General features: G+C 46.1%; 1 protein-coding gene across 1 annotated transcript in view; it reads right to left on the bottom strand.

Moving 5' to 3' along the window:
* The window catches only part of LOC130481426 (glutamate decarboxylase 1-like), a 37,916-nt gene extending 28,480 nt beyond the window's left edge, over positions 1-9,436 (bottom strand). Inside the window, exons 1-3 of the mRNA XM_056854054.1 lie at positions 9,308-9,436; positions 5,562-5,804; positions 3,942-4,032 (exon numbers count right to left, since the gene is read on the bottom strand). Coding sequence (XP_056710032.1) covers positions 3,942-4,032; positions 5,562-5,804; positions 9,308-9,413 — 440 coding nt within the window. The 5' untranslated portion in view covers positions 9,414-9,436. The remainder of the gene's footprint in view (positions 1-3,941; positions 4,033-5,561; positions 5,805-9,307) is intronic.
* Positions 9,437-19,916: the final 10,480 nt, after the last annotated feature.

Raw genomic sequence — 19,916 nt, 5'->3', positions numbered from 1 at the left:
GGTGACTCATGCTTGGAAAGATCCACCCTGTGTGCACGCTCCACATGCACACATACTGTATGCAAGTGGCTTCAGTGGGCCATTCCCCCGTTGTTTCAGAGGGTAGCCTTGCTCATCTGCAGTAGAACAGCTAGATTCGAGTCAAGCAGCACCTTAGAAACCAAAAAGATTTTTGGGGTATGAACTTTTGAGAGTCAGAGCTCCCTTTGTCAGATACCAGATACTGTTACTCTCGAAAGCTCAAACTCCAAAAATCTTGTTGGTCTCTAAGGTACTACTGTGCCGGCATAGGCCAAGGGCCGGGGGGTGCCCGCATTCCTTAGACGTGCGAGAGGTATCTAGCCCCTTTCGGAGCAGGTGGCGAAGATTATGCTGTTTACCGAGGTCAGAAGTCGGAGGCGTCGTCAAAGCAGCAGGAGTCAACAGCAGGAGAGATTAATCATGAGCTGTAGCGGGAGCACAGAGAAACTGCACGGTTGCTTCCGCAAAGTGAAAGCACGCCTGCACTGCCTTTATCAGTCAGTGCAATTCCAGGCTAGGCTTCATCCTGAAACAACTCAGCACCAGTTCTCTGTCTGCTTAGCCTCTCCAAGCGAGCACTTCTCCTTCTACCTTGCAGAACCACACGCTGCCGAGTCCTGATACGCCTATCAGATTCAGGTGAGCTTGGAGGGCTGCCATTCTCAGCTTCCACTGCAGGGGTTGGGGGAAGAGTAGCTTCTGTCTGCCCTTGTTCCATCTCTCTGCCTAGCTGTGGTTCCTGCTGAGATGTTTCAGCAATGGAGGTACTGAGGGCCCAGAGGCAACCTATTCCTCCACTTCAGCTTCAGAGTCCTCCGAGTCCTCAGCTCCCAAGGCAGGGCCCACGACAGCTACTGAACTCAGATCTCGCTGTTCCCCAGCTGTTGACAATCTCTACCGTGCAGGCTTCCAAGATGCTGTCTCAGTTTGAAATGAAGCAAGCGACATGGATTACAATGAACAGAGCGCTAGCGTTAGCTTTGGATGGATGATGTTGGCATTGTGCCAGTGTGCCATAATGGCAAAGGGAGTCTGACTCACACATATGGCTACATTAAGAAGATGAATTGTAAACCAAATACACAACTGGCAATGTGAAAACTCAGATGCTGTATCCTGAAGGAGGAAGGAAAATCCATCCCATTGTGTCTCCTTAGAAGCAGTAACATTCAGAGTGTGGTTGAACTGCTCGCCTGCTCTCTTCTACCCATTCTTTCGGCTGTAGGGAAGCTCCACCACCCTTGTGACCTCACCCTTAGCAAGAGGATTGCTTCCACCCCCAGGTGAATATTCTCAACAATTAATCAGAAACAGAACAGCTGAAACCAGCACAAGCACTCAATTTCTCTCTCCAGGTGAGTCAAATCTAGCAAGAACAGCTAATTTTTTGACCAAGGTTACTGATTTGAAAGAGACTGTGCAAGCAGTAAAATAAGGCAGAAGAGTCCTGAGGGCGACAGAATGGATGCCACCACTTCAGCTGGAGAAATCTTCCCCTAGGTTAATTTTTAAAAGGTTCTGCAAAGCGATAGCACAAAAGGATATGGGCCAAGCAGCTACAAGTGTTCTTCTTGATGTTCTAGGTTTTTATTTTAAAATTTGCAGTGATTTTTATTCCTACACAGAAATCATTAAAAATGGCAACCCTATTGGAATCTGAAGTGTCACCATTCACTCTGCCATCTACGGTTGCCAGGTCCCCCCGCCCCGGCCACAGGCAGAGGATGGCGGGTAGGGTTGCCAGATCCAGGCTGGGAAGCTCCTGGAGATTTGGGGGTGGGGCCTGGGGAGGACAGGGGCCTGAGTGGGATACAATGTCATAGAGACCATCCTCCAAAGCATCCATTTTCTCCAGGGGAATTGATCTCTATAGTCTGGAGATCAGTTTAATTCAAGGGGATCCCCAGGTCCCACCTGGAGGCTGGCATTCCTAATACCACCTCTATCATCTCATCCTTCTGCTACTGCAGGTAAGGCCTTTTCTAATGCTGAGTAAATGTACTAATCTCCCTTAAGGAAGAAAGATGTAGGGAAATCCAATAACCAATTTGAGTTGACTTCAACCAGCTTTCTTATCCAATGTCACCAAATTCTCCTCCTTACTACAGCCCCTGTCCCACCTGGCTATTGCTCATGCAGGTCCCCTGATCTGAAGCATATACCTTTTCTTGGTGGTCAAGAGGAATCACATTCTCCCCAGTGAAGACAAAAATTGTTTGGATCCAACCCTGTATTAGTAAATCTCCTTTCACCTGTTGGTTTTGCCATTCCTCTGTTTTCCTGCTCCCTGTGGCAGCCATCCCTCAGTATGGAGGTTCATCTCCTTGCCAGAAAGGAAGAATAAGCACAATGGCCTCCACGTGGCAATTGTGTGAGCAAAGTGCCGTGAAGTCCCAGCCGACATATGGTAACCCAGTAGGGTTTTCAAGGCAAGAGATTAACAGAGGTGGTTTGTCATTGCCTGCCTCTGCACAACAACCCTGGCATTCCCTGGTGGTCTCCCATCCAAGTACTAACAAAGGCCAACCCTACTTAGCTTCTGAGATCTGACAAGATCAGGCTAGCCTGGGCCATCCCAGTCAGGTCTCCATATGACAATTAGGTATAAAATATAACACCACTGAATAAATGGCCTGTGTGTGTGTGTGTGTGTGTGTGTATGTAAAGTGCTGTCAATTCTCAGCTGACTTATGGTAACCCCAGTAAGGAGCTTTCACAGCGAGCGACAAGCAGAGGTGGTTTGCCATTGCCTTCCTCTGCAGAGTCTTCCTTGGTGGTCTCCCTTCCAAGAACTGACTCTACTTATCTTCCAAAATCTGATGAGATCAGGCCATACCATGCTGCCTTCCCTCCAAATGGCCTTTATAGGCATCTGAAATGAGATTGGTTGAAATCACTAGAGTTTTTTTCAGTGGATATGTTTGCATGCTTTGAAGCTGAGCTACTGTTATGTACTGTACCATTGGGGGATATTAATGCTATTTGGATAAGTGACCTTTAAAATCAAAGATTCTGCAAAAGAAAAATTCCATTGTGAAAAGTCAGTGTCTTTAATTCTAAAAGCATTTGAACATTGAACATCTGGTCTTTGATGTAGTCCAAATGAAGTCAATAAGAGCTATCTTTGTTCCAAACTCATTAATGGACGTTTAAGACAGCAGAAAAAAATGATTCCAGTTGTTGGAATTTTCCATAAAATCTCAGCACAGACATAATTTTGCTCATATTTGAAGTTAGCAACAGCATCCTTATTGACTCTGGTTGACTGACATTCTACTCTTTCCCATTCATCCTTTGTGGATGTTGGTACAATACTTGTTCTGTTAAAGTTTCACCCTGAAGATGTGTTCTGCTGTTTGTACAACTAGTAGTAAGATGCTTAAATAGATGGAGAAGGTGGATGAATTTTAATTTTAACAGATGGGAAATAAGCCATCTTCAACATTCGTAGGGCTTTTCTTCCATGCAAGAGAAGAAGAAGAAGAAGCAGGAAGAAGGGTTGGTTTTTATATGCCGACTTTCTCCATCACTTAAGGAAGAATCAAACTAGCTTACAATCAGCTTCCCTTCCCCTCCCCACAACAGACACCCTGGGAGGTAGGTGGGGCTGAGAGAGCTCTAACAGAGGTGTAACTTGCCTAAGGTCACCCAGCTGGCTTCATGTGGAGGAGTGGGAAAACAAATCCAGTTCACCCGATTAGCCTCCACCACTCATGTGGAGGAGTGGGGAATCAAACCCAGTTCTCCAGATCAGAGTCCACTGCTCCAAACCACCACTCTTAACCACTACACCACGCTGAAAATATGTACTCCGTTTTCTGGGTCTCATCAGCATTCTCTCTCTTAAAGAAATTAAAATGTAATTGTGTTTGTTGCTTTTAACTGAAACTATATTTTATTAAAAAAATTAAAATACATACATGTTGGTATTTGCGGTAGCTGTCAGCCATTCCCCAGCAAGTCCGATAATGTCAAGGCCACTAGAGAGTTGGTTAAAATAACGAGGATGTCCTTTAAAAAGAATTTTTTAAAACCCTTCTTTACAAATGAGTTTGGGACTTTTTTTTAAAGAAACACATCAGTGTTCAACAGTCAACAAGAAGAGGGTGGAGAGAATTCATGACTTAGCCCAGGGGTGGATGTAGACATTCAGTACCCTTGGAAACTCAAGATCAAGAACAAAAGCCAATGAAAAAGTGAGATCACTAGTTTGACTCATTAATGGCCCACGTCTGACCTCAAAGGCTTTGCTACAAGGACGAACTGGCCATTTAACTTGTAGGGAAATTTCCCAGAGGGCCGCTGGTGGCAAGGAACAAGCCAAGTGAAGCCCCAGCATGCAACTCTGCCAATGCCTCAGGGGTGACTTGGCTTGGATCCTTCAGTGGAGATGATGATTGGTGCCAGCTCACCAACTGTTGCCAGCTTGCAAAGGAGGCCGTGGCTGAACCAGTACTCATTTGTGGTCACCACAGTGCATGGCTGAAGCAACACAGGAGCCCCTCAGCTGAACTTGCTCCAGTGCTATTTTCGCTTACCAATCCAGTTAGGGTTGCCAGGTCCCTCTTCACCACCAGCAGGAGGTTTTTGGGGTGGAGCCTGAGGAGGGCAGGGTTTGGGGAAGGGAGGGAGGGAGGGACTTCAATGTCATAGAGTCCCATTGTCAAAGCGGCCATTTTCTCCAGGGGAACTGATCTCTATCGGCTGGAGATCAGATGTAATAGCAAAAGATCTCCAGCTACTACCTGGAGGTTAAATAAATAACAACAAGCACTGATGGCACACAACTTGTATAATAATGAGAAAATCCCATACAATAAATCACAATTTACAAGATGTTCTGTAATGCCCGAGTTACTATAAAGTGTATACAAAGCATGATGTCACGCTGAATGGCAAAGTGGCTCCAATCGAAACGGAGGCAGTGCTCGTTGTTATTTATTTAACTACCTGGAGGTTGGCAACCCTATTATGTACAATGGTAATGGTCCCCTGTGCAAGCACTGGATCATTCCTGACCCATGGGGTGATGGCACATCCCGACGTTTACTAGACAGACTTTGTTTACGGGGTAGTTTGCCAGTGCCTTCCCCAGTCATCTTCCCTTTACCCCCAGCAAGCTGGGTACTCATTTTACCGACCACGGAAGGATGGAAGGCTGAGTCAACCTTGAGCCGGGTACCTGAAGAGGGGAGGGACCTCAGGGGGGTATAATGCCACAGAGCCACCCTCTAAAGCAGCCATTTTCTCCTGCGGGACTGATCGTGGTCATCTGTAGATCACTTGTAACAGCAGGAGACCTCCAGGTGCCACCAGGAGGTTGGCAACCCTAACAGCGGTGGAGAAGTAGCATAGTTACCTGCTTCTTCACCATGCAAAGAGAATCAGTTGTTTGAATGAATGTGAGAACTGGTCCTATGTCTATTCTGAAGGTAGAAAGATTGGAAGCCATGGTATTGTTATGTGAGGCTGTCGTAACATTGAACAAAGTTACATCCCCCCCATCCCAATGCTTTGAGCACCTTGCATGGCCCCATTACCCGTCTTAACTCCATATTTTAAGGTATCCCTGCAATCAACGAGGATTTGCTCCAAAGGCTGCGGCTGATCAGAGAGCTCCACGCTGAAGCCTTCCAGGCCTTCCAAAAGCTGATGAGGATGATGGAAATCCAGCACTTTACTCTTTCCATCGTAGGTCTTTTTGATGTAGCTCAGAAGAATATCCACTACTTCATGAAGGAAATGTTCTGTGAATTTTTCACCATTCTGAGCAGGAAGCAACTCTGGGAGGGAGGAAACCCAAAGAAAACACATTGGCCGAAAATGCATGGTTGTTTTGTCCAGCACTTCTCCCAGGAATGTTGCAAATCTGTGGGGTCGACACGTATGCTCATCTCCCGAGCACATGGTTGCCCCTCCTCCTTCAGCAACTCTTCTGGGTTTTGAAATGGATGCTTTGTGCCAATTTAAACAACAGTTTCATGGCGGTTCCGAGTTCACCCGTGCATTTTGGTGCCTGGGTCGACTCCCCGCCGGGAGACTGCCCAGCCCCAGAGGCAGCAGCAGTGTCACTTTCCCCCCCCCCAGACTGTGTGCCCTCTCTATCACCCCCTCTCTCATGACTCCAGTCGCCACCAGGCTGCCCTCACCTTCACTCAGGGGGTGGGGTGGAGGAGCGCACAGCAGCAGCGGCTCCTGCCGGGCACTCCTTCGCTCCTCCATGCATTTACTTTTGCAGTTCCGGGAACAAAGAATTGTGCGATTAAACAGGAACAATGGGGACATGCGTTAACAGCCTCTATGGCATTTTATGAAATCTAGGGCTCACAAGGCAGCTTGGACAAAGACTTTGGCCAGATCGCCAGGCCAAACTGACAAGATATGAATGAGAGGGAGGCAGAGTGGATCCATAGATTGAGATCTGTGACCCCCTATGGGTTGAACGAGAGCTTCTATATTTGTGTGGTCACGGCAACTAAGTATTTTTGAGACCTTCAGTCCTGAAAGTGTTAAAATGGTGTCTGGATTTCTTGCATCATATCTGGTGATAAAATATACTGAGCTCTACCCAACCTATCCATTTGTCCAAGGTGAGAACCAGGGAAGTTTCTGCGTAAGGTATGCCACACTGGCTACTTTTCTGATATGGACCCTGCTCTTTTATCTTTTTCTGTTCATATAAAAAAGTTTCAGGTTATAAACTGTCCAGATTTCTGTATCGCACTAAAGAATAAGCTAGGTTTCCTATACCATGCTCAGAGTGTTTCTTAAATTATTTTTAAAACTTGATTTTAAAAGTAATTTTAATTTAAAAATATTTTTCAATTATTATTACATATGTTTATTCTATTTGACATAATATTAATGTAATCGTAGAGTGTAGCCAAAAGAAATGAAAAGCCTTGATGGATGATTGAGGAAACTCTTAAAATTGCTAAGGATAGATGAAAAGCAAAAGTAAAAGGTGACAGAAACAGAATCAAATGGTGCATTTAGAATCAAAAGTCTAAATGCACCATTCCAGCAACTTGCACGTAGAGACAAAGAGAACTATTATAATAACCAGTGTAAATAAATAGAAGAGAACAACAAAAAAGGAAGAACAAGGGATCTGTTCTACAAGATCCAAAAAATCAAAGGGGAATTTAAAGCACGGTTAGGCATGCTGAACGATCAACATGGAAATACATTAACTGAACAGGACAAAATAAAGAAAAGGTGGGACCATATACACTGAAGAACTATACAGAAGAGATGAAAGGATGACAGATTCCTTCCAAGAAGAATCCTTTGAAGAAGAACCTACAGTATTAGAAAGTGAAGTGAAAGCTGCACTGAGAGCAATTGGGAGAAACAAAGCACCAGGAGCAGATGGGATATCAATAGAGCTATTCCAAGCCACAGAAATGGAGTCCATTAAAATCTTGACAAGAATATGCCAACAAATATGGAAAACAAAACAATGGCCCACAGTCTGGAAACGATCGGTATACGTCCCAATTCCCAAGAAAGGAGATGTCAAAGATTGCAGCAACTATCGAACCATTGCATTAATTTCTCATGCATTTAAAGTGATGCTCAAAATCCTAAAACAAAGACTGTTACCATATCTGGAATGAGAAATGGCTGATGTTCAAGCTGGATTCAGAAGAGGAAGAGGCACTAGAGATCATATTGCAAAATTACGTTGGTTAGTGGAGCATACAAGAGAATTTCAGAAGAAAATCAGCTTGTGTTTCATAGATTACAGCAAAGCTTTTGACTGTGTGGATCATGAAAAGCTGTGGCTGGTTTTAAAGGAAATGGGTGTGCCACAACATCTGATCATTTTGATGCGCAACCTGTATTCTGGACAAGAGGCCACGGTTAGGACAGAATATGGAGAAACAGAATGGTTTCTAATTGGCAAAGGTGTTAGACAAGGATGTATTTTATCTCCCTACTTCTTCAATCTGTATGCAGAACATATCATTAGGAAAACTAGATTAGATTTAGAGGAAGGTGGAGTGAAAATTGGGAGGAGGAACATTAACAATTTGAGATATACCAATGATATTATATTACTGGCAGAAAATAGCGAGGACTTGAAACGACTACTGCTGAAAGTTAAAAGAGAAAGTGCCAAAGCAGGACTGCAGCTGAACATCAAGAAGACAAAAGTAATGACTACAGGAGAATTACACAGCTTTAAGGTTGACAATGAGGAAATTGAAATTGTTGAAGACTTTCTGTTCCTTGGTTCCATCATCAACCAAAAGGGAGACTGCAGCCAAGAAATCAGAAGGAGATTGAGACTGGGAAGGGCAGCCATGAAGGAGCTAGAAAAGATTCTTAAGTGTAAGGATGTGTCACGGGCAACCAAGATCAGGTTAATTCATGCCATCGTATTCCCTTTTACTATGTATGGGTGTGAGAGCTAGACAATGAAGAAAGCTGATAGGAAAAAAGTAAATTCCTTTGAAATGTGGTGTTGTAGGAGAGTGTTTCTGATACCCTGGACCGCCAAAAAAACAAATCAGGGGTTTTACATCAAATAAAGCCTGAACTGACCCTAGAAGCTAAAATGACTAAACTGAAGCTGTCATACTTTGGACATATTATGAGAAGACAAGAGTCACTAGAAAAGACAATTATGTTAGGAAAAGTTGAAGGCAGCAGGAAAAGAGGAAGGCCCAACAAGAGATGGATTGACTCTATAAAGGAAGCCACGGCCCTCAATTTGCAAGATATGAGCAAGGCTGTTAAGGATAGGACACTTTGGAGGACATTAATTCATAGGGTCACCATGAATCAGAAACGACTTGATGTCACTTAACACACACACAATCGTTATCTATTTTAACTTTTTCTAGATCCTCTGATAAAGCTTATTACCAAAACGCTCGGGATCTAAAAGGTCTAAATATACTGCTCTACCTTGTATCTTGTTTTTTCTCTCCTATCTACCAGTGCAGCCTTATTTTCTTCTTCTTTCTTATTTACTTTGAAGTAAGCACCCTCAATTACAAAGCAAGGAGGTACCTACTGATACACACATAGTGAACAATAGAGAAAGAGGAAATGTACCAAATGTATCCACAGAAAGAGAAATTTCTCTTCTGAAGTCTATGGCCTTCTTCAGATGTTACCAGAATCAGCAACAAGCAGACTGAATAAGTACCTCACTCTTCCAATTTTTGAATCAAAAATCAGAAGAAAACTCACATGGGGAGAGATTCACAAGCTGTACAAACAAATCTGGAGTTTATACATCTCTTCCCACCCCAATATAAAATATTAAATGTACCTGACTCGTAGATGTTTGAGAAATTTGTCATAAAGTTCTCGATGGTAGAACCTTTGTCTCTTTCTTCACTTTCTCCCTGGAGGCAAGAAAGGTGCTTTTGTCTCATCTGGTGAGGTTTAATATGATCCTGTTCATCTGGGAAAAGCACCATGACATGAATGAAAAACAAACAAACCCCAGCATCTTAATAATAAGCAAACCTGGTAAAATACCTAAGTCATACAAGAGCTATATCCTGATTAGGGTGAAGATACTGCAGCAGGAATCTTCACACTCAATAGGATCTTTGGAGCTTAAATAATATATTAAATCAAAGATGCTCAATCACCTGCCAATTCAGTTTGCAGCATGCTCACAAGTTATGTTGTTCATCTGTGTCTTAGCACGTTTGATCATGGGAGAAAGATGGCTGCTTATAGGCAACTGAACACTGTTCTGGTTGCAGATACATCCATCTCACCCCACCCCTGATGGTCAATGCGTCCTCTGAGGTGATGGCAGAGGATACATCGACCACCCAGGGTGGGGTGAAGTGGGTTGAAAAGGATGCATTTTCAACTAAACAGTTATTAGTTGCCCATAAGCAGCCATCTTTCTTCCATAATCAAACATCTTTCTTGCAGAACTCCAAAAGCAAAAGAAACATGGTTAAAAGCCAAATAAACGAATAAATGAATAATAACAATCACTTTTTGATAGGAGACATATTAGTTAAGTTGTGTCTCTGTGTCCCCCATGGTGCCCATAACTCACTAGGGCTGCCATTTGCCTGGTACCAGCCGGGAAACCCTCTCGGGCGTTCTGCTATCCCCTACTAGCATTCAATGAGGTGGGGGGAATGGGGTGACACAATGTTGCATGACACTGTGATGTCATTTCCAGCAGAAAAAACCTGAAATGACATCATTGTGCCATGCAGTGCTTTGGGAATCCACAAGGGATCCATGACCATGAAGGATTTATGCGGTTTCTTCTGGTGATGAAGATGTGGTTGCCTACAGCACAGGTGCAGTACATAAGGCACAAATGTAGCTTATTTTCTTAGTTACAAGCAGACCCTGTCTCTGTAGCCCAAGTGGCTATTGTGCAAGTGCCAAGCTGCTCTGCAGGTTTCAGCCAAATATGGACAACAACAGAAGGGAAGGCAGCATGGCATAGCCCGATCTCGTAAGCTAAGTAGGGTCAGTATTTGGAAAGGAGACCTCCAAGGAAGACTCTACAGGGGAAGGCAATGGCAAACCACCTCTGCTTAATCACTTGCTTTGAAATGGCAATGGAAAACCACCTCTGCTGGGGTAGCCATAAGTTGGCTGCGACTGGATGGCACTTTACACACACATCCATGGACAGCAGCATCAAGGCAGTCCATTCAAGGGTTAAACTTATCTGTAAGTGAGGAGTTTTCTACATCCCTGAGATCAACAAATTGACCAGGAAGGGAGTGGGCAGATGACCTTTTCCTCATGGCCTAAAGATGTGCCAGGAGAAACAAAGGGCCCAGCTACAGGCTCATTTGTATCACCTCAAAAGTGATCTTATCAGCTCTCCGAGCAGAACTTTTTTTTGCCAAATCTGCATCCCTATGGTGGCCGAACCTTCAAAGACTTCCTTCCCTTTAAGGTCCGAATATCTGGAAAAGCAATCAGTCACTTCCTTTGATCTTTCTGAGATCTTCACCCTTAAAAAACACCTCATGTCATCCCAGTCATCGTCTCAGGGTATAAGAACAGGTCCCTTGGCTTTGTGTGTGTGTGTGTGTGTCCTGGATCTACTCATTCACTTGCCCATGAGTTAGCTTTTGTCCTCTGAAACGCTGGTCGTTTGCCTCTTCAGGGCTGCTCCTGGTGACGTTTCCCTTCAAGACTGGTCATTATTACCCATCTCTACACTCAGTTCCATCTCCCTCTTTTCTCTAGTTAGCTCTTGCGTGCTATGAACATGTATTTCACTAGATTTAAAATACTATTTTTCAATTATTTTCTTTTATTTGTATCACTTTATTTTATATTTTATTATTTTCCAATAAAACTTGATTCAACTTCCAATGACTGCCTTCCCCTTGGGACGATCCTGGGACACATTGGTTATTTCATCCCCGTTACCCCCCTCTCATCCCGCCTGTCTCCAGCAAATTCCCTCAACTTAAGTGGAGACTGCCGATTCAGGGTCACGCTAATGCATAACAATACTTCCAATTGTGAGGGTGCGCCATTGGCAAAGTTAGATGGGAATGGTCATCAATATAGTTATTTTGAATCTGTGGCTCCTTGTGTGGATAGGTGGGGTTTGGGGAGAGGGAGGGAGGAAGGTTTCTGGCTGGCTCCAGCCACTTAAGGCTCTCAACATCTGGATTCTGCAGCTGGTTTCTTCAGAGCTCAGCTGTTGAGAGGTAGGTCTGAATTAAACGGGAGTGCCTCCCAACTGATCCCAACAGTTTATAAATATCCTTCTTCACTCCAAAATGTCAGAAGTTGGCCACTGCTAATCTCTTTTTCAAACTTAATTTTAAACTATATTCATACAGAATAGCTTAACAATTGTGCTGAGTAGCAACAAAAATAAATATTTTCGCTTCCCCAAGCAGTATTTCATTAGCTCACACATTGGCTTAGTACAGAAACAGTTTTGCCCAATCAGCCATGGTCCATATACTCCTTTCTCTCTCACCAGGTTCCTGGCTCCTCCCTCCTCTGTTTTCACATGCAAATTCCTTTTTAAAAAAAGCTAACCATAGTTAACAATATATGTGCACCAATTTTAAGACTGTGGCTATATCCATGTGTGAGCACTTGTCCCGTGATAGTCCCACAAACAGCATCCAGAGACAAAGGGTGAAAACGCATGGTCACTTTATCCTCCTTTAATCCCTATTTCGGCCAGGATTCAGCCAAGATCGAGCGCATGCGTTTCGCCTAATGTGCGTTCGATCCTGGCTAAAATAGGGATTAAAGGAGGATAAAGCGACCATGCGTTTTCGCCCAAAGAGTCCAAAAGAGAGCTGATTTAATGGAAAACACACAGGTTTGCAGAGCTTACAGGTACATTGGCATGAATGGCAATTGGGAGCACGGGGTAGGTCTATAAGGGAAAGTACTAGTCACAACAGGTCAAGGCCCCCTTCTACTGAGGAGTCGTTCCCACGGGAGATAGCACTGGAACAGGAATGCAGCAGTTAGCAAGGTTGGCCTTGAGAGGCACCTGGTAGAATCGAAACGAAAACTGTCAGAGTCTTACAGGCTGCTTAGAGCTGTGGGAAGCAGACCTGACACCATGTTTAAACTGAATCTGGAAGTTGAAACCATAATTAGAGATCGGTCTGCAAACTCTGGTTTAAGCTAACCATAGTTACCTCAGGAGGAAAAGGGAATTCTTCTAAAAGAGAAAGGTGGGGGTGGTTATGAGCCTATAGGTGCTCCTGATTTCCTATCCATGATTAGGAGATGAGTTACCCATTCACAAATTTTGCTGCTTTGGCACAGGGGTTTTTGACAAACTTTTCTCTGTCTGTCTGTTATATAACTTTGGGTTCTTGGGAGTGAAAGTCTAGCATTTAACTTACCACGAAATATAAGACAAATTCATGGGGTTCTGTTCAGGATTTAAACAAACAAACACCTGTGAGAATACTGAGGCAATTTGAAACTATTTTGTATGAGTCATGAGATCTCTTGGAAAAACACTGGGGGGATTATTAGGGTTACGCACAAAAAAAAATCCGGTAAATTTTGGGTTCGGGTTTATTGGGCCTGATTTTTTTCAGTAAACCCGAAATAAGCCGAATACCCATACCGGTAAATATGGGTATTCGGCTTATTCCCGGGTTTACCTAAAAAAATTGAGCCCATTATAGTCTATGGGAAATTCTTTTTGAAGTTCCTGTGGGAGCGTTTTTGGAGGTGGAGTCCCCAAATGTTCAGGGTAGCTTGAAGGGACTCTCCTTGCCTGAACCCCAAAGTTTGGTGAAGATTGGGTCAGGGGGTCCAATTTTATGGGGTCCCAAAGGGGTTGCCCCATTCCCTATAGGAAAAACAATGTTGATTGGGAGGGGGAACCTGGAAACCCTAGTTGACCCAAAACCTGAATATTGCCGAAATGGCTAATTTTGGGTTTATTTTCAGTTTGGGCATATCGATATGCATAACCCTAGGGATTATGCCTCCAAGTTTGTCTAGAATATGCCTCAGAACCAATTTGGAGATGCCTGTCTAGGAAAAATATGTATGGGAATTTTGAGGGAAGTTAATTTTGGGGAAGTTGGAAACATTGCTGAGTGTTGGTGAATGTTCTGTATATTACAAGTTAGGATTATGCTTAACTGAATGAGTTCTGATAAATGAAGCAGATAAGAAATTAAATAAGTACATTATATAATACACAGACAAACATGGTAAATTGGTATGTGCCAGTCTGGAAAGTCTCTGAATACAAAGCACATCCATTCTGCCTCAGAGGGTGTGCCAGCAAAGCCTTTGTTTCAGTGCCAGTGAATGAACTATCCCATGCAAACAGTGGGCTTTGCTTATGTAAAATCAAGAAGCCCTTTCAAAGCCAGCAAGATGCTGCAATTATTGGCAGGAAGTGGAAATGCTGCATCATTCTTTACCGTTGCTGCCCCCGGCCTCCTCTGGCTGACCAGGAAAATGAACCCATCCCTTTCAGAAGCTAACCATGGTTAGCATTATGCATGTCCCCCCACCAATCTTAGCACCAAACGCTAACTTTGTTTAGCTGCACACTGGATTTTGCTATAATTAGTTTGCAAACTCTACCACCTCCCCCTGCCCAGCAAAATGAAACTAGACAGCATGGCACCAGAATAATGGGCAGATTGGAAGCTTTCTAACTGTTCCCTAATTTTAAAAAGACATATTTTTTGGCATCAGAGTATTTACCATATTTACAAATGGAATTGGTTGGGTTGCATATTGATCAGTAAATTTCCGAACGCACATCCGTAGCAATAAGATTTGTTCTTCACTTCATGATTAAGCTTCTGTTATGCAATGCACATGTAAGAATTGGAAACAGCTTCAGAAAACACTATATAAGTTAATTGGGCTGGCATCCTCCAAAGGGTGCTTACTAAAACCACCATGGGAGATTGTCAGGTTCTGACTAAAGTCACCTGATGTCAGGAGCAGGCCATGAAAACAGGTGTTATTTTGCAATTCTCTCCAAGGCCAGTCAGTGCCCCATGTTTAGGCTTCACAGAGTCCTTCATAGATTCCTTTCATGTGAAGAAATGCCAAGTACTTCTTCCTGTCTCTGGGAGGGGGGTTTCCTGGGTTACTGATCTCCTTTTGCTTTTCCTTATATGCCATGTGCCTTACCTTCGTCCCTCACTAGTAACATCTTGAATAAGGCTTCTGTAACCTGTCATGCTTAATCAATAAAACTGCTTTCGTGGGCTTGCCGTCTGCTGGAGTCTGTTTACTGGATTTGCTTCAGGACTAGAGCTTACATTATGTTACTAGTCAAACATCTTCATCGGTTTTAATTGCTGACATTGGCTGGAGCCCTGGAGGGTTCGCCAAGGCGCTTGTCTCCTTGGCTTGGGGCGCGAGACGAGCTTCCTGAGGATCCTGGATTACTGCATGCTGTCTTGGAGGAGATGCTGCGGACTGACGCTGAGGCCACCCAGCTGGTTTGGCGGGTGACTGAGCAGTGGCATCGCCTGGCAGAGATGACCCCCTGGAGGACCCAGGAAGCTGATCTATGTGCCCACGATGACCTTTTGGATTTGGATTTTTTACTGGAAGAAACCCAGTTGGCGCAGGAGGACCTTGCCGTGCTAACTCAGTTGTTGTCTGAGCTGATGCACGGCGAGCCACGACTGGAGTCGGCAGCCCCCATCCAGGGGCCTGAGTCCTGCTTCCTGATGGCGGCAGCTCGAGGGGCAGACGTTCTGCCAACTGTCCCGTACCCCGTCGTATGCCACCGGGAAGCACAGAGTATTGCCTGTTGACATGTAAGACTGCACATGGCAAGCAGATAGAAAAGATCTAAGTGACAGCCAGGTGATTGGTGATGTCACATGACAGCTCATGACTGAGCAGAAAAACTGGCTTGAACTGGACTGAGCTAGATGATCCTGGCAACTAGGCAGCCAACAGTTGATTGGCTGGGAGACTATGCCAGTTATGTATATAAGTGTACTATGTGTGTATATTGGTTGTGGGTTGAGAGAAGTGGTTGCTTTGCGAAGCACTTTGACACTGTGATATAAAATAGCACTTTTATATACGTGCTGGTCTCTGCGGTATTCACTTGCCTCTGGGGTGTCTGATACTTCTTCCAAACACCATCATTGCCGCCCGGACAGTCCTGGCCCTTATGGACTTGCCGCTGGACACAGCGATGGTAGCGGAAGTTGAGAAAGTTTTAAGCCCGGAGTTTGGTCTTACCTCTGTGGATCTGGCTCAAAAGATTCAACCACTACTGGGTGATCACAAGGAGATCTGATTGCTCTCGGAGCAAATGGCCGAACCAATTGTGACGGCCGCTGCAGTCGCCAAACTCGAGGCGGACCGAGCGCTCACTGACCAAAAGCGAGCGGAGGAGCAACTGTTGGCAGAGGCGGCAGCCGCTCAGGCACGAGCGACGGCAGGGACTGGAACACGGTCTAAGGTTGCCGGGGGGATGGACTGGTCTTTCCCTTCATTTTCTTGGGGCTCTCCGGAACCAGGACAACCCCGGGAAGTAGCATGCAGACAGCGGCTCACCTTTGCGTCTGATGTTCATGAGCATGAGGAGGAGGAGACCAAGTACGTCGGAGAGGGTGACTGGAATACCAATTACCGAGTTAGCCAATCCTGACGGACTGGGGGGACTGAAGAGGAAATCCATGTCCTACGGTTTCAAAACCGAGAGCTAATGGAACGTATGGCCAGATGCAGGACCAACTGGACTTAGTGATGCGCGAGTACGGTCACCTGCAACGAACTCAAGGGGTGGCTGTCCTAACCCAACAACCTCTGGGACATCCGGGACAGCCAGGGCAGCCGGCCCCGGCGCAACCAGGGCAGCCAGGACAGCCGGGGAAGCTGGCCCCGGCGCAACCAGGGCAACCAGCGCAGCCGCTTCCGGGGCAACCGGGACAGCCAGCTCCAGGACAACCACCAGCACCACCCCCTGTAGTCCCAGTTGTGCAGTGGAAGCAACCCCGTTTACGAGTGACATTTGATGGCTCCGCGGATGCGTTCCCCTGTTTTCTACACCAAGTGGACAGTTACATGAGAGAACAGGGGCATTCCTTCCCCACAGAAGACAGCTGAGTAAGATTCATCTCCTCACTGTTGGCGGGAAAAGCCGCAGATTGGATGGTTCTCCAGTTTCATACCCAGGCCTGCTCCATACAGTCGCTTAATGAGTTTATGCGAGCGTTAAGAAGATGCTTTGAGGATCCGTTCCAGGGAGAGAAGGCCAAGGCAGCCCTCCTCCAGCTTCGGCAGGGATCCTCCTCAGTCCATGAATTTGCAGACGAGTTCCAAAGACTCGCTAATAAAATAGTTGATTGGACTGAAGCGACCCGGGTGCACTACTTCAGAACAGCATTGCATCCCAAGATTCCAAACTGGGCATACATGCAGCGAGACCCAGCCACCTTGGAAGAATGGATTTTGCTGGCGGAAGAGGTGGAAAGCCACTGCCAGTTTATTTCTCTTGCCCGACGGCAGGCCAGGGAGGGGGGAAGCCAGAGAACCCCTCCAAACCAACCGCTGCTCAGGCCCCGCGAAGGCCGGCTCTACCTCCACCTGACCGAACGTTGCGATTCCAAAGGGGAGCCTGCCTCGTTTGTGGTGCTATGGGCCACTTCGCAGCAGCCTGCCCGTCTCGCCAGAGACCGCCAAGCCCCTCTACCCAGCCAATGGGGACTCCTCGCAGGAGAGGACGCGCTTTCGGGAGAGGCGCCGCGAATGACTGAAGCGTCGCTCCAAGGCGAAATGCACCCCCAGCTCTGATTGCTGGAGAGGTGACGACGGACCCTTCGCCAGCGGACCCATCGGGGTCCAGGATTACAATTACTGCCCATGGAGAGATCAGCTCCACTTCCTCCAAGGAGGGTGACCACTGGAATACCCCTGCCCTTTATCTGGAGTCTCCCCTCGAACCGCCAAAAAACGGACTGGGTCTGCGGTAGAGGGGGCAATACCGCAGACCCCCACAGGAGTTCCTGCGAAGCTCGGGACAAGACCCGAAGCCCCCTTCATGGTGAGTGAAGTGGCAGAGACTGTATATGTAGATGTCATCTTACAACATTATAGAAAGGGCCCTCAATTACAAGTGAAACCTTAATTGACTCTGGATGTGCCTGCTCGTTAATAAACAAAACCACTTTTAAGGCACTGCAGGTGAAGTCAGTCCCTCTGCCTGCTCCGGTCCAGTTTGCCCAGATGGACGGCAGTGACTTTAAGGGCCCCCTGGTAGATCATCGCACTGACGGGGTGGCAATGGGAATTGGCCACCACTGGGAACAAATCAACCTTACTATTGTGCCTAATGTGAGATATGCGGTGGTGTTGGGAGCAAATTGGCTCAAAGGACACAGTCCCGCCATAGACTGGGACGCTGGGACTTTAAAGTTCGATAGCCCTTTGTGTGAATTACACTGACATGACGTGGCCGTTAAAACCATAGTCAGGCCGACCCCTGCTCTTGTCTTGGAGCCCTCCAATCCAACCCATTTGCCACCTGACTATCAGGACTTTGCGGATGTATTTAATGTGCAGGAGTGTGATGCTTTACCTCCCCACCGCCGAACTGATTGTGCTATTGAAGTGGTGGGAGATGAAAAGCTGCCAAAAAGTAAGATCTACCCAATGAACCCTACAGAACTAACGGTGCTCCGTGAGTTTTGGGACAAAAACTTGGCTCGTGGTTTCATCCGCCCGTCCACCGAGCCCTATTCGGCACCAACCTTTTTTGTGTGAAAGAAAATGGGGGATTTATGTTTGGGTATTGACTTCTGGAAACTTAATGCTGTTACTCAAACAAATGCCTACCCCATTCCCCTCATTTCTGATCTCTTGGGACAATTGAATGAAGGACATATTTTCACTAAATTGGATTTGGTCGAGGCTTATTACAGAGTCAGAATTCGGGAGGGGGACGAATCTTTGACAGCCTTCTCCAGTTGCTTTGAGATGTACGAGTTTATGGTGATGCCGTTTGGATTGAAAGGCGCCCCGGGGGTCTTCATGCAACTCATTAATGAGGTCCTCCATGACTTGCTGTTCAGAGGAGTGATAGTTTATTTGGATGACATTCTTATTTACTCTAAAACCATGGAGGAACATGTTGCCTTGATCAGGGAGGTATTGCAACGCCTTAGAGATCATCAGCTCTATGCCAAACTTTCTAAATGCGAGTTTCACAAGAAGCAGTTAACCTTCCTGGGCTATGTCGTCTCGCACCAAGGCCTGACTATGGATCCAGACAAGGTGCGAGCTGTGCTCAGTTGGGAACCACCCTCTACTCGCAAACAAGTCTAAAGGTTCCTTGGGTTTGCACATTTCTACAGGGTGTTTCTCCCTCATTTCGCTCGGATTGCTCTGCCCATCACAGATCTCCTTAAAACTAAGGGGAAGGGGGATTCAGCCACTTTACCCAACGCCCGGGTGGAGTGGACTCCCAGTGTCAAGCCACCTTCGATAGACTAAAGCAGCTCTTTATGTCCGAGCCTGTCTTGCAACACCCCAACTGCACTCATAGTTCAAGTAGACGCTTCCGTGCACTTCTGCAGCAGGGTGCACTTCTGCAGCGGGGGGAGGATGGACACCTATGTCCGTGCGCTTATTTTTCCAAAAGGTTTACCCAATCCGAGCTCAATTGGGCTATTTGGGAAAAGGAAGCCGCTGCGGTAAAACATGCCTTAATAGTGTGGAGACAGTTTTTGGAGGGTTCCACGGTGCCTTTTGAAGTGTGGTGCAATCACAAAAATCTGGTCGCCCTAACAGAAGCCCGCAAACTGTCCACAAAACAAGTGCGTTGGGCGGACTTCTTTGCCCAATTCCGATTCATCCTGAAACATGTACCAGGGAAGCAAAATCTACTGGCTGACGCCCTATCTAGACTTCCCCAATATCCCACCAAGGTTGACCGACCCATAGAGTCGCTCTTCACCCCTGCCCAACAGTGTGTACTGCCCACTCTGGCTGTGTAAACCCGTTCTCGGACTCACTCCCCTCAGCTGCCACTTCCAGAGGGGACAGATGCCCTGTGCCCGGACGAGCCGGTGACGCCACCCACCTTGCTTCCCTCTCCCTTGGAGTGATCTACAGCCATGTCTCCCGAGGCCCGGGGACCCGAGGTCCCTATTCAGTCTTACCACTCCGATAGCACCTCCATCCCCGATCCAGATGCCTGCAGGCACTACTCCGGGGGGGGGGGAGGGTCTGCCTGGATCCTTTAGAGACACTCTTCTTCATAGTTATCAAACAGAACTTTCCTTGCAGACCCTTCCCACTTCTCTTGTGAACCGCGGAGACTTTTGGTACAAGGATTCTAAACTGTATGTGCCAGCGGTGTTGCGGGGGGAGGTTTTAGGATTGGTTCATGGTGCCAAGACCGCCAGACATTTCAGATTCCTTAAGATGTTGCATTTGCTTAG

The sequence above is a fragment of the Euleptes europaea genome, chromosome 8 (genome assembly GCF_029931775.1).
Source record: "Euleptes europaea isolate rEulEur1 chromosome 8, rEulEur1.hap1, whole genome shotgun sequence".
NCBI lineage: Eukaryota > Metazoa > Chordata > Lepidosauria > Squamata > Sphaerodactylidae > Euleptes > Euleptes europaea.
The sequence above is the reverse complement of the archived record's forward strand: the minus strand, read 5'-3'. Positions and strand labels throughout refer to the sequence as shown.